Source organism: Oratosquilla oratoria, chromosome 21, assembly GCF_046742065.1.
Source record: "Oratosquilla oratoria isolate Oo_2021 chromosome 21, ASM4674206v1, whole genome shotgun sequence".
Lineage (NCBI taxonomy): Eukaryota > Metazoa > Arthropoda > Malacostraca > Stomatopoda > Squillidae > Oratosquilla > Oratosquilla oratoria.
The window spans coordinates 15488122-15502253 of NC_134797.1; the positions used below are offsets into that span (position 1 = coordinate 15488122).

The 14132-nt window shown below is 42.5% G+C and overlaps 1 protein-coding gene across 5 annotated transcripts in view; it reads left to right on the plus strand.

The window, feature by feature from the left end:
- Nrg (Neuroglian) overlaps positions 1 to 14132 on the plus strand; it is a 556234-nt gene that overhangs the window by 511544 nt on the left and 30558 nt on the right. For 3 of the 5 annotated variants that reach the window (XM_076204343.1, XM_076204345.1, XM_076204341.1), the window contains 5 exons: positions 4532 to 4748; positions 7798 to 7913; positions 8771 to 8964; positions 11066 to 11367; positions 12279 to 12466. In XM_076204343.1, coding sequence (XP_076060458.1) covers positions 4546 to 4748; positions 7798 to 7913; positions 8771 to 8964; positions 11066 to 11367; positions 12279 to 12466 — 1003 coding nt within the window. In that variant the 5' untranslated portion in view covers positions 4532 to 4545. Of the gene's footprint in view, positions 1 to 983; positions 1112 to 4531; positions 4749 to 7797; positions 7914 to 8770; positions 8965 to 11065; positions 11368 to 12278; positions 12467 to 14132 lie in introns of those variants that run through there. The other 2 variants (XM_076204342.1, XM_076204344.1) reach the window with 2 other exon arrangements.

Here is a 14132-nt window from a genome sequence, read left to right on the forward strand (position 1 = left end):
TCCGGGGTCCATCAGAGCGCTAGGCTACTGTACTACCAATAACATCATTGAGCGTTCAAAAGAGCCAAATCCTGTTTTACTATTATTTTTTATTTGAACTTTACTGCTCAGGGGTTCCTCAAAAGTGAATAAATTCGCTGGACGTTAACCAGAATTAAATATAAGGAGTGATGAGCCTGTGTACGTGCGTGGGCATTGAAGGGTCTGGAAATTATCCTGCTTCAACTGTGAGGTACGCACACACACACACACACACACACACACACACACACACACACGACTCGACTCGATGCCGCAGTTGGTAGAATTCCCGACCGCCACTACGACGGTCCTGGTTGGAATCCCGCCCAGGGCTGAAATAATTTAAGTATCGCTGCGCTGCGAGTCGTTACTCCAACTCTCGTGGGCGGGGAATTGTGTGTGTGTGTGCATGTAAGGTCACAGGCATTACCCATAGATCGGTCATATATGAGTTCTGAGCTCTCTTCCGGGAGGGAAATGGTTGTCGATCACGAGTCCAACATGTGACCCAAGACTATGGTGAATCTTACACACACACACACACACACACACACACACACACACACACACACACACACACACACACACACACACACACACACACAAACATCACACACACCACACACATCACACACACCACACACTCGCACGCATGGTAAGAGAGAGAGAGAGAGAGAGAGAGAGAGAGAGAGAGAGAGAGAGAGAGAGAGAGAGAGAGAGAGAGAGAGAGAGAGAGCGCCATGGGTTGGTCAAGATCCTCCTGAGTCACCTTTCAAGCCGCGGTCAGGTGATGACGTCATCGATTTCTTACAACTGGCTGGTGAGCTCAGGGTGAGCGATGTGACGTAATGTCCTACTCGCGCGCTCATTGGCCCATCCGTGCCGAGTCCAATGATGCAGTGAGGCGTTCGTTTGTGCGTGCGTTCCTCTGACTCCTCTGTTGCAAAGTGAATTCTGTGTCAGTTATACTAAGAGCGTGTTCAAGGAAAGGTGTGTTGCTCTCTGTTTTAGTCGTGGGCGACCCGTGGCCTGTGGAAAACAGGAAATTGTTTGGAAAGTGTGATGTGTACAGGAGAGGCATTTTGTCGGTGTAAGTGGCTTGTGCTAACGTCTTGTAGTAAGTTTTAACGCCGAATCGAAACCGTTATTTTTCAAGGATCCTCGTCGGCGTGGTTGGTTGTAGATCCTTCGAAGTGTCTTCAAGCGTCTCAAATGCCGTTCTTCAGTGTTGAAGTTGTATTGACGTTGAATTGTGATTTATTGAGGGTGATCTGGCGGTTGAGGGAGTATATGTCGTTTATGTGGAAAAAAGATGATTAGAGGTGGAGAAAGGCAGCAAGGAAATGCCCTCAGTGGATGTTGATGATTATTATCATCATTATCGTCATTATTGCTGTTTAAAAAAAAATAATATTGATGAAGATTCGGCGAGTGTTGTCGACGAGTGGGTCGTGCATTTGAATTTCGTTTTCGTCCAGTGACAGATTTGCGCGCTCCCCCCCCCCCCACACACACGATGGTGCAGTGGTAGAGTTCCCGGCCGCCACTATGGCGGTCCTGGTTCGAATCTCGCCGAGGGCTAAAATAATTAAAGTAACATCGCTGCGAGTCGTTACTGCAATTCTCGTGGGCGGGGAGTTGGGTGTGTGTGTGCGTGTAAGGTCACAGCATTACACATAGGTTGGTCATATATAAGCTGTGAGCTCTTCCGGGAGGGAAATAGCTGTCGATCACGAGTCCAACACTTGATCCAAGACCATGGTGAATCTCTCTCACGCACACATACACACACACACACACACACGAACAAATTGGAGTGAACGTGTTCGTTAAAGGTCACAACATTACCCATAGATCGGGCAGTATGATCTCTGAGCTCTCAACGGCGAGGGCAATAGCAGTCGATCATGAGACCAACACGTGATCCAAGACCGTGGTGAATCACTCGTATGTTGAAAGAGGAATACATTTCCGTCTGATGAATTCACTAAATACAAAAAAAAAAAATATATATATATATTATATATATATATATATTTGCGTCTTAAAATATATATATATATATATATATATATATAATATATATATATGTATATGTATATATACTGTCCTGACTAGGGGATTTTACTCATCTCATAGTCCTGCCTTAAGGGAGGGAACGTCTTTGCCCACGGCGGCGGCGGCGGCGGTAGCGGTGGCGGTTGGGGTAGGGAGTGTTGGTGGTAGCATGCGGGTACACGCATAGCAAGTGCAGGACTTGAAGCATCCGCATTTTGCACAACTATAACGGTAACCCTTGAATTGGTGAGAGAGTAGTAGCATCCCAAGTGATAGACCCAGCTTAATAGAATCTGTTGTCGAGTCAAAAAAAAAAAAAGTGTTAAAAGTTCCTGTCAGAGGTCTAAGCCCATGAGAACGGAAGGTTTTTCTTCGTCGTAAAGAACAAATAAATGGAAAATAAGTGAATAAACAAATCAAAATGCTTCGCTCTATGGAGCAGCGCGAACTTTGAATCGTAACAACACCTGACAACATGGACTGTCACGATCTTATCAATGTCAGGAGCGAAAATATAAACGTTGTGTGATTTAATCGTGTCAATATTCTCTCTCTCTCTCTCTCTCTCTCTCTCTCTCTCTCTCTCTCTCTCTCTCTCTCTCTCTCTCTCTCTCTCTCTCTCTCTCTCTCGTTGTTATCCCTCAAATTCGGACATCTCCAATAGTGGGACCGAAAACGCAAGAATATTCGAAAGGGCGTGTGGTATTCAGGGTTTGGTTGATTTTGGAACTCTGCTTCCTTCTGATTATTCGGAGTTTCTGTGTTTTTGAAGCCCATCAGGCGAACTTTGTATACATAGTGCTTTAGCTAAGGCTGGAGCGTTTTAACGAGCTGATGGAGCAGATAGGAACCAATTTATTTTTGCCTGATTTCTGCCTCGCAGTATTCGTACACACACACACACACACACACGACGCGTGGTGTAGTGGTAGAGTTCCCGGCCGCCACTACGGCGGTCCGGGTTCGAATCCCGCCCAGGGCTGAAAAATATTAAATATCGCTGCGCTGCGAATCGTTACTCGAACTCTCGTGGGCGGGGAGTTGTGTGTGTGCGTGTAAGGTCACAGCATTACCCATAGATCGGTCTTATATGAACTGTGAGCTCTCTTCCCGTGAGGGAAATAGCTGTTGATCACGAGTCCAACACGTGATCCAAGACCATGGTGAAACACACACACACACACACGCACACACACACGAGCGTAACTCCCTTAAGATACAACTATATAGGTAAATACACACAACTCGTTAGCGTCCTGAGCCCCTCCATTGAGGTACCGAGTTCGCACCCTGCTCTTGGCGGGAAAAGCTTCCACCGATAACGCAGATCATTACTGTCATCGTTTATGTAGGGCAGGAGTTCTCAAAAAGTCATCCCGAAAGTCATCAGACCATCGACCCGTACCTCCACCAACCTTACACAGAATATAGTGATAGTAGGACTAATTGAATATACAGTGGTAGCGCAATGGATATGGGCTCAAATTGTTATGACTTTATTTATCAGTGAAACATTGACATAAAAACAATGTACAATGATACCACACGTGTAATCATTTTCTCTGCAGATTTAAACTACCCTTTGTAAACCGTCTCGCAAACCCCAGGTAGAACCTCTGATGTAGGAGATAGGTGTGTGGTATGTGTAAAGTCTCGGCGTTACCAATAAATCGGGCTGAGCTCTCATCCAGGATAGGAAAAGCTGTCGATCACGAGTTCAGTGCATGATCCAAGACAGTGGTGAACTATAAACACACAAGAGAACACTTATAAGAACCGTGACTGGGCTCGTCCTTTATTTTACTTTAATTTATTTATTTATTTTTTCATTGAACTTGCCATTAACTGAATGATGGATTTTGATTGGTCGACAGTGACGTCACATCGTTGTATCGTGGTCAGAAGGGGAGGAGCTAATTTGCAATTGGGCAGTTTGTGAGCAAAATGAGATAATGACTGGTAAGTGTATCATTTACCCGACGGCTTTGAACAGAAAAAATGAAAGTCGTTCAAAAGGAGATGGATTTAGGTAAATTATCTACGTTTTCCAGGCGTCGTTCGATGTTCCTGAGACGTGTGTATGACAAAACGAATGAGTCATTGGTGATTTAGTAGATATATGATATATTTGACCTCTTAATTCGCGGGATGGCTTACTGCATTCACCTCTCCCATTATGTTAAGTGGGCGTATTACTGTCATCAAGATTGCTTAAAAGCCACTCCCCTGCAGTGACACACACACACACACACACACACACACACACACACACACACACACACACACACACACACACACACACACACACACACACACACACACACACACACACACACACACACACACAGGATTGTGTAGCTTCCGGAGAGGAGGCAGTGACGTCACGGCCGGGGGGGTGACGTGATGCGTGGTCGAGATTGCTGACGCTCTTGTCTTATTTTGACCTGAACAGGACACACGCTCACGATGCTGGAGACTCGGTTAGCTCGGACGTGGCTGACGGTGCTGGCCTTGTCAGCCACGGCCCAAGCGGTCATCAAGTTCCCGCCCCTGATGGTCAAGCAACCACCCCACAACGAAGAGCAGCTCTTCCAGGTGGCGTCGCGCCAAGACGAGAACGACAAGCCCTTCCTTATCGAGTGTGAGGCTGAGGGCGAGCCTGCGCCCAAGTAAGTAACAGCAGTGTTTTTTGTTATTGTTATCATTAGTAGTAGTAGTAGTGCTTGCACTACTAGTAGCGCCTTATTACTATTATTATTTGTAGTGGTAGTGGTAGCAGTAGTGATATTGTTGTTATAATTATTGGGATTACTACGGTTATTACCTCATTAGTAATCAGCCACTTGCCTTGGCAGGTTTAGGGCACAGGGAACTCCATCGGCCAGTGCTAGTTAGTGTCTTTGAGCTTCGGAGATGCACCCCACACTTACAATTTACTGTTATTTGTATATTCTCTTGTTCAATTTTGGGACGGGGACTGATTTTAGGGATTAAATCATGCAGTCAAAAACAAGCACGTGTGTTTTGAAGGATACTGAGCTATGTTACTGGTTTTCAACCTTATTTTGCCCTCTGTATCGTGGTTGCTAGACATCATAATGTCATCCTTATTAAGTACAAATTTATCTTAGAAGGTGACATATCTATTTTGATTGTTCGTGTGAAATCGTGGCAAGAAGTGTGATGGTGCCCTGAGGATGACAGAATTTGGGTCTGTAGGCTTCAAGAGGTCAACAATCCAAGAATTTCGAGTCGTATAGTGAGTGGTCCTAGGAAGAGGAGGAGGAGGATGTGGTGCTGGTGATGCTGTGTAGTATGGGGAGAGGGGTTAGTGTGCTTTGGAGGGTCAGGGTGGGTGGAGGTGTTAAGTGGAAGGGATGGGGCTGCAGTTCACTTGGAGTGGACACTTGTACAGGGCAGAACGTGAGGATGGTGGAAGAGTCTGCTCTAACGGCTTTGAGGTACAAAGATGATTCTCTTCTCGGATCCCGTGGTTTGGGTGACAAAGAGGTGCGGAATTTAATTATACAAACCTTTCGATCATAGTTTGAGCCCCGAAAAATTAGGTGACAATGTTTTGTAGAACAGAGGTACTTCATTTCCCTCATAACTTCAGCTACAAAGAGTGACTTGCCGTTTTGAAACAAGTCGTTATTTCCCACATAGTTAAGCTACAAAGAGGTACAAAGATCAGTATTTCTGACCGGACATACTCTTCACAACCATCAAATTATTCGGAAATTTAACCTTTATGTTTACGATTTTGAACAAAACAACAACAACTTGGAGAACGAAGTAGATCGGTGGGGTCTTGGGGTTAAAGAATGCAACTACCTCAACATTAAAGAAACTTCCCATTTACAAAAACAAATAAATAAATAAAAGTCTCGTGGTTGGTTGGCCCATATTTCGGCTGTGGTATGTATGCCTGACTTCGTTCCATTCCACGGCCCGGCTGCATCTGTATGCAATGGGAACCTGCGACAAGGCACCTCTTGGTGCTGGTCCAACGAAATGGACGTCTGTAAGAGGTCGCCGTCACTCGCCTTTTGAACTACAGGACCCTCGCCGCCTCCTGGAGGTGCAGCCCAAGGGTCTGGGATTCGGTCTCTATGGTCTGTTTCCAACTTTGGCTTTCCTCACCGCTTTCTCGTGTCAAGAGAGTGAGAACCGGCGACTCCTCCTCCTCCTCCTCCTCCTCTTCGATCTCCTCTTCCCTACCATCTGGTGATTCAGAAACTCCCCCAGTTCAACGTCTCTTTTCACAGAGAGACAGAGAGGGTCAAAGGATCGTCGCCGGTTACTGAGGGGCTGAATTTCCAGTCAAGAGAAACCTGAGGCATCGGTTATTGTATACAACTTGGATTCTTCCCAAAATGGGACTCTCCTCTTTGGTGGAAACCAGATCGTTGTGATCAGATCAGTATTTGTTGTGTCGTTAAGGTCCACAGGAGAGGGGGCGGGGGTGTCTTGAATGACGTACCAGCAGTTCGTGGCAGTAAACAATGGGTTGGAGAATGAGCAATTACAGACGGATGTCATTTAACAATTGACGCCTGGGGCACAGCTGTTCGGTATATGGGCCGTACTTAAACTGTTGACCAAAATACACCGTGTATACAAAATGCAGTACTAATATACACTTCCCCCCTCATTCTCTCTCTCTCTCTTCTCTCTCTCTCTCTCTCTCTCTTTCTCTTTCCCTCTCCCTCTCCCCTTCTCCTTCCCTTTCCAAAGAAAATGTTGGAAATAAAGCTGATGCTAGATTTTCCTCTGTAAATCTGTCTTTCTTACCATCTCCCACTCCCCTTCCCCTCTCCTGTCCAAAGGATATGTTGGAAGTAGAGCAGATACTAAATTTTCCTCTGTGAATACAAAAAGAATTCTTTCAATATTCGTAAGTTAAGACACAAACTGAATCGGTACCACATATACATACCTTGTACCAGATGGTACTTGACTGTGGTCAAGTCACCTTTGCCTCTTGTACTAGGGCAGGAAGGGTTAGTGGTAGTAACCAAAAACTGTTGAGATCAAACCTGAGCCCAAAGGGTGAATTTTGAAGTTCATTTGGCTACAAGGTTTAAAAAAAAAATAGTTCTCACTATTGGGAATCTAAGTTTCGGGATTCGGAACGAAATTTTCTGTTATCTAGAAAATTATGAACGCCAGAAGTGCTTTCCAATGTTCAAAAGGCGTTTTCATTCCAAATATGGTAGATTTCCTAGCTTGTAATGTTACCAATAGAGGGAACTATATGTACTGGCACCATCTAAACAGTGGTACAATATATTTGTAGGGTCGTAAGTATCAGGTGTTTTAAGAATAGATTATGTTAATTCGAATCTTGAACTGACTTAATTTTTTCAATATGGAACATGGACCATTTCATTTTTAATCTTAAAAGTTTGGTCAACAATGTATTTACTTGTTTTGTGAGATTAAGAATAATTATTTCAATTGTTCTCACTTTGATAGTTGATAAAGAATTTGTGACAAAATTGAATTGCTGACGGGTACCAGTGGATCAGATTATGTTAATTAGAATCTTGAACTGACTTAATTTTTTCAATATGGAATATGGACCATTTTATTTCTAATCTTGAAAGTTTGCCCACCAATGTATTTACTTGTTTTGTGAGATTAAGAATCATTATATCAATTGTTCTCACTTTGATAGTTGATAGAGAATTTGTGACAAAATTGAATTGTTGACAGGTACCAGTGGATCAAGAATGGCAAGCCCTTCGACTGGCAGACATACGATGACAGAATCTCTCAACAGCCTGGAAGAGGAACACTTGTCATCACTTCGCCCAGGGATGAGGACCTCGGTATGAAAGTTCGAGGATTTGTTTGTTGGCGGTTTCTTTGGGCCGCACCCCTGTCTCTTCCTCCCTCTCCATCCCTTTCTCTCCTACTCTCATTCCCTCTCCAACTTCCACTCTGACTTACCTCACTTGCTTTTTCCTCCCTCTCACACTTCCTTTCTCTATGCTTTTTCTTCTCCCCTGTTTCCCCTTTCCCCCCTCCCCTCTCCCCATCCCCCACTCTTCTCTGTCTCTTCCTTTCCCCTGCTTCCCTTCTTCCCCCTCTTTCTCCCACTCTCCTCTTCCCAGAGGGATGTGGGCAGTGATGGGAGTGGGAGGAGGGGTGATGGTGTTCCTCATACTTGCCCAGCCATCTTGCTCTCTGAGTAATCACTTACTAGATGGAGAAGGAAGGGGCAAGTTTAAAGGAGTCAATAGCAATTAATCTATCAATCTGCTCAACAGACATTCCAAACATTCCCCTTTTAATGAAGGCTTCCTTTCAAAGAGGAGGACCTTAATAATAACCCAAAATAGGCCTGGCCATAGAAACAATCTGAACCAGATGCAACCATCTTACAGAAGACACTGAACACACCACCCTAGCCATACCCTGACAACACATTTTTCTTGAGTGATATATGGGCCAGTCTGATGGGTGTTTTGGATTATCTGTAAGACATGGTGACCTGCAGTCAGGCAATCTGTTGTTCCAGACTTTCTTAAGCGAAACCCATGGTTCCTTGGAGAGAGATCTGGAGAAAAAGATTGATTGATTGACAAATGCTAACTTCTGTCTTTCTTACTTTAGTGTTGTGTAATTTTACTATACATGTCATTTAGTATGATTTATTTATTTTGACTTATTTTCTGACATCCAGGGAGGTACCAGTGTTTTGCCACCAATGAGTTGGGTACAGCAACTTCCAATGCAGTGTTTGTGCGAAAATCAGAACTCAACAGTTTCCCCAACATGGACCCTGACACTGTGACTGTTTCTGAGGGAGACTCTGTGGGGCTGTATTGTCAACCTCCTGATGGCTACCCAAAACCGTCTGTGTACTGGATGATTCAGGTGATTATTGCTGCAATTGCATGCTTGTTTTCGCATACAGTACTACCTCTCATTAACGGACGTTAATTAGCTGTGTTTGCGGTGTTTTCGCTGTGTTTTTGGTGCTGTTGTTTAGTGCTGTGCAATCACTATGCCACCCAAAAACAACTCCAAATCAAATGATTATTCACACCAACGGACACCATTACCCCCCTTTTAGTCCGTTAATGAGAGGTAGTACTGTACTTATTTTTATTGATTGTATGAGGAAAGATAAGATTGGGATGGGAAATAGGGGGATTTGTTAGTTCGTATGGTTCTGGTAGTGAGAGAGGTGAAGACGAGAGATCCATTTTTGAATGGCTTAAACGAATGTTTGGAGAATTTGGGAGAAATGTGAACATAGTAATGTTGGGAAATCTTAATGCTAGAGTAGATGTGGGTGTGCTCTGTCTTAATGCATTGCTTCTACTCAGGCTGTGGGCAGAGGTCAGGGATGGCTCTTCATCCACAAGGAGCTAAGAGGAAATAAATGGGTGATGAATGGAAATGGGATGGGTTGTGGTGGGTGCATGCTGTGGCAAGCAAGCAAGCAAAAAAAAAAAAATGTAAAACTGAAGTAGATCGAGTGAATTTGAGAGGAAGACTGAGTGAGCTGGACGGATGGGGTAAAGAGGACTTTGAGGCAAAAAAGAATGTGTTGAGCAAGGAAAAGAGAGTGCTAAAGATCAGAGTGAATGGAGAGAAGTAAATGGATGAAGATGTTGTGAGAGAAGGGGTGTAACCAGGAAATGAAATGTTAGGGGTAGACTGATTCTGACTCTCAGGGTCATCTGTGGAAGTGGAGTGTCTTGCTGATGCATCTTTGACCTGAAAACTATGGTGGAGGACTGAGATAACCTTTCATCCATGAATTGCTAAGATGGAAAAGTGAGTGAATGGATTTTGGATGATTGTGGGGTGGGTGGGTGCTTTAACTTGGCCACCCCTTTTTAAGGAGTGAAAGGTCTTTTGTTGTGTGTGTATGTATGTATATATATATATATATATATATATATATATATATATATATATATATATATATATATATATATATATATATATATATATATATATATATATATATATATATATATACACATACTAGATCCCCTCCACATTTCATGTAATGTTTATTTACTTGTTTCATCGGAAGTATTTTGTCCAGTGTCATTTTTGTTTTTTGTATACACATATACCAATGTGTTTTTCCCCCTTACAAGGGAGGTAGCCAAAGTCAAAGGCATAAATCCACTCCCATTCATTTCATCCCCACATTCTCCACTCCCATTCACCACCCTTTCCTCCCTCTTTTCTTGGCTCCTGGATGATGGGTCATCTCTGCGTCTTGCCCACTGCCCTGGGTCAGAAGCAATGTAGCAAGGCACAGCACATTCACAGCAAGGCCACTTCATTTAATCAGGACCCCCCCTTCCCCCCTCCCCTCATGCAAAAAAAGAGATGCTGGGGAGAAATCCCTTTGGGCTGCATCAAAATATCATTCACACATACTGCATCAACCCCCATCCCCCCCACCCACTCCCATGCATCACAGCATCATCCATACACAATCATTCTTCACTCACTTTTATCTTCTGTCTTCCCTTCCTTCCTGAAGAGACATTCCCCTCTTTCCCAGTGCCCCTTTTACCCCATCCATCCATCTCATCCTTAGTCACCCCCTCATGTTCACTTCTTCCACCTCTGCCTTCCACACCTCTTTTACTAATCTTCACTCATTCTTTCCATGTGTCCAAATCATCCCAATACTCTTTCATCAACCCTATCTCCCAACTCCCTTTCCACCCCTACTCTCCTCTTCACCTCCTCATTTCTCACATTATCCATCCTAGTAACCCCTATCATACTTCTCAGGGACCACATCTCAAACACATATAAACTCATCCTCTCTTTCTCTCTTATGTTCCATGTTTCTGCCCCATACAGTGCTGTCGGCACAATCACCCCTTCATACAATCTCCTCTGCATCCATTCCCAAATATCTATTTCTCATTACACTTTTTAATTCCCCAAGGGATTAATACTTATTAAAAATTCATCATTATTATTTTTTTCTTTCCAGGATGACCGTGGTGCTCTCCAGTCCATTAATTCCTCTCGAATGACAGTCGACCCAGAGGGAACCCTATGGTTCTCGAACGTAACCCGAGAAGATGAATCAAATGATTTTACATATGCTTGCTCTGCAACTTCCAACTTCCGTAATGAATACAAATTAGGAAACCGGATGTATCTTAAGGTGATCCAGACAGGAAGTACAGCAGTGCAGACCAAAAACGAACCCACAGAACAGTTTGTGTCAAGGAAGAATATTGTGATTCTTAAAGGCAAAACATTGGAACTTTGGTGTATTTATGGTGGAACGTAAGTATCAATTATATACACAGGACATAATCCCCCATAAGCCTTGCAGTCAGTATTTTAGGGACTTTAGGATCCCTATGGATCATAAAATTGGAAAAAAAAAAAAAAAAAAAATGAAGGCAATTCTCCTGTCATGAGAGAATGATCACTTTTAATCTTGTATTTCTCCTTTTTTTCTACTGCCTTCCTTAAATCTTTCCTTTACTGCCTCAAGACTCCATCTCTTCAGTGAAATATTGTCCCTGAAGATAGGAGTACTGTTATTGCTGATGACTAATCCCTCTTAAGGAAAGTGACCAAATCAAAGCAAACACCTATTTGCCAAAATCCTCATTCACACTGACCTCTCTGTCTTTGGGGCCGACAAGCCACCATGCCTCACACATTGTGTGGGTCAAATACCATGCAGTGAGATACAGTTTGTCTGCCAAAAGGCGTTACGGCAGTTTGAGAGAAGAAAGAAGTACATATACATTAGTTATACTTGATCAACTGGTTTAAAACTGGTTCTTATTATTTTCCTTTCATTACATATAAAGAAAATTTTCATGAGGATCTGAGATTACATAGGATTTGTATAATGTAGGATGATATATTTAGTTATAAAGGTCACTTTAAACTAGTAAATACCTGAACTAGGGAAATATATGCTATCAGTTAAGTGATTTACCCTTGAAGATCCATGAAAAAGGAAATAGAAAGTAAATTGGCTGAGGAACAAAGAACTAGATATTAAGATTGAGCTCCAAGTAGTATTGTATTGGTATAATAGACAGTTGATTAGTAGAATTATGTAAGGCAAGATGTGTATATGGTGTTAATATAAAGGTGAAAAAAATAGATTAATAGTGCATAAATAACATGTTTATTTCCTAAACTCCAGTATAATTATATTTTCTGTAAATTTCAAGGCCCTTGCCAGAGATGCGATGGAAGAAAAAGGATGGGATTTTGCCTTTGGACCGTGTGAGTTATGACAATTATGCCAAGACGCTTGTCATTCAGTATGTGGATTATGATGATGCTGGAACTTATGAGTGCGAGGCCAGTAATGGAGTAGGAATTGCAAAATCATACACAATGACAGTGAAAGTACAAGGTAAGTAGGTTTTAAACCTCATCAGAAAGCTGTTGATTGATTGTACTTGTATATGCATACATGCATCTACCTACATACCAAATGGATCCTTCCCTTCCCCCTTATAAGGTTACAAATCCTGATAGAGGGTAGATGGAATCTGAGCCCTCCCCAATTGCTGGAGCAATGGCTTTTGGCTTTTGTTGGTTGTTCTGTAGCAGTGGTAACTGGAGATGAAACTCAGACAAATACATATATATGTACATACACACATATAGACACACATACATATATAAATATATATATATGAAAGCCTTGACCAAGAAATCAATAGTGACATGGGTTAATCCAGACAACCAAGAATAAATTATAATAATGATAATAATGATAATAAATACAGTAAAATTAAATGGCCAAACCTCTCCATTGGAAAAGAACCCAAAAATTCTAGGCCTCATATTTGTTACTCATATGACTCTCAGCCCACATGTCAAAGATTTGACCGTTGGGAGGGGGATAAAAAAAATTAAACGTACTAAAATTCATTGCAAGTACTGACAGAGGGTAGATAGACCCTGAGGCCACCCCAATTGCTGGAGCAATGGCTTTTGGCTTATAGTGGTGTGGTAGCAGAGTGGTAATGGAAGAAGAGAGACAATACATTTGGGTTTAGACAGGGAAGATCATGTACCACAAATTTAATCTGTTGTTGTTCCCTAGACTTCTTTCTAAGCAGTCCTGTCTCCCCAAGGAATGCCACAGCTGAAATGGGGTTTTCCCACAAATCCTTTATGGAGTGTATGCTGTGTTGTTTGCATGCGTGATTGTGTATAATGTAGTCTTCCATTATGTGTTGAATAGCATAGGGTGAAGTGTTACATCCTGGGCATTTGTCTACAGTGCAGTCATCCAGTCTCTTCTGGTAACTTAGAAGGGCTGGGTGGTGGCCGCATTGCAGTCTGGCTAGGTGGACTGTCCTTTCGTGGGAGAGAGGATTCAGAGGGATGGATATGAGGGGGTCTGGCATGCAGCAATGTGTGGTCTTTTAGAGTGTTAATGGAGCAGTGAGTGATGTGAATATGAATATGTTTCTGGAGGCTGGTATTTGGTGGTTTTGGAGGAAGAGAAGAGAGTGTGTGTGATATAGCTAATTTTTTTTTTTTTTTTTTTTTTTTTTTCTTGGTGTGTGTGGTGTTCTGCTATGTAGTGTAGTGGGTGTACTGTGTTTGTGGAGGCTGCAGCAAGTGTTTGTGTGCCTCTCATGTCAAGGTGATCTTTGACTTTGAGGACTGTTTCAGTGTAGGTGGTCTGTAGGTGTTATATATGTGCAGTCTGTAATTATTTTTAATGCTTTGTTTTGCATGGTCTGAGCGTATGCATTGTTTGTATATTGTAGTATTAGTTTCTTTGTTTTGTCCAAATGTTGTTCCAGTGATTGATTTAAGTGTGTTGAGTCTTGGTGTGCATTTATTTTTTATGTTTGTGATGTGTTGTTTAAATGACATAAACAACACATATACACATCATAACCCAGACAAAGCCAGAGAAATAATACAGACACCACAAGCATAGCTCCCCTTCACGTAAGATACAACTAGGTAAATACACAGACATACATGAATATAAAGAAGTAGAAATGGCTGAAAGTATGAATAAACACTTCAAATCAGTATTCACTTTACAGGGG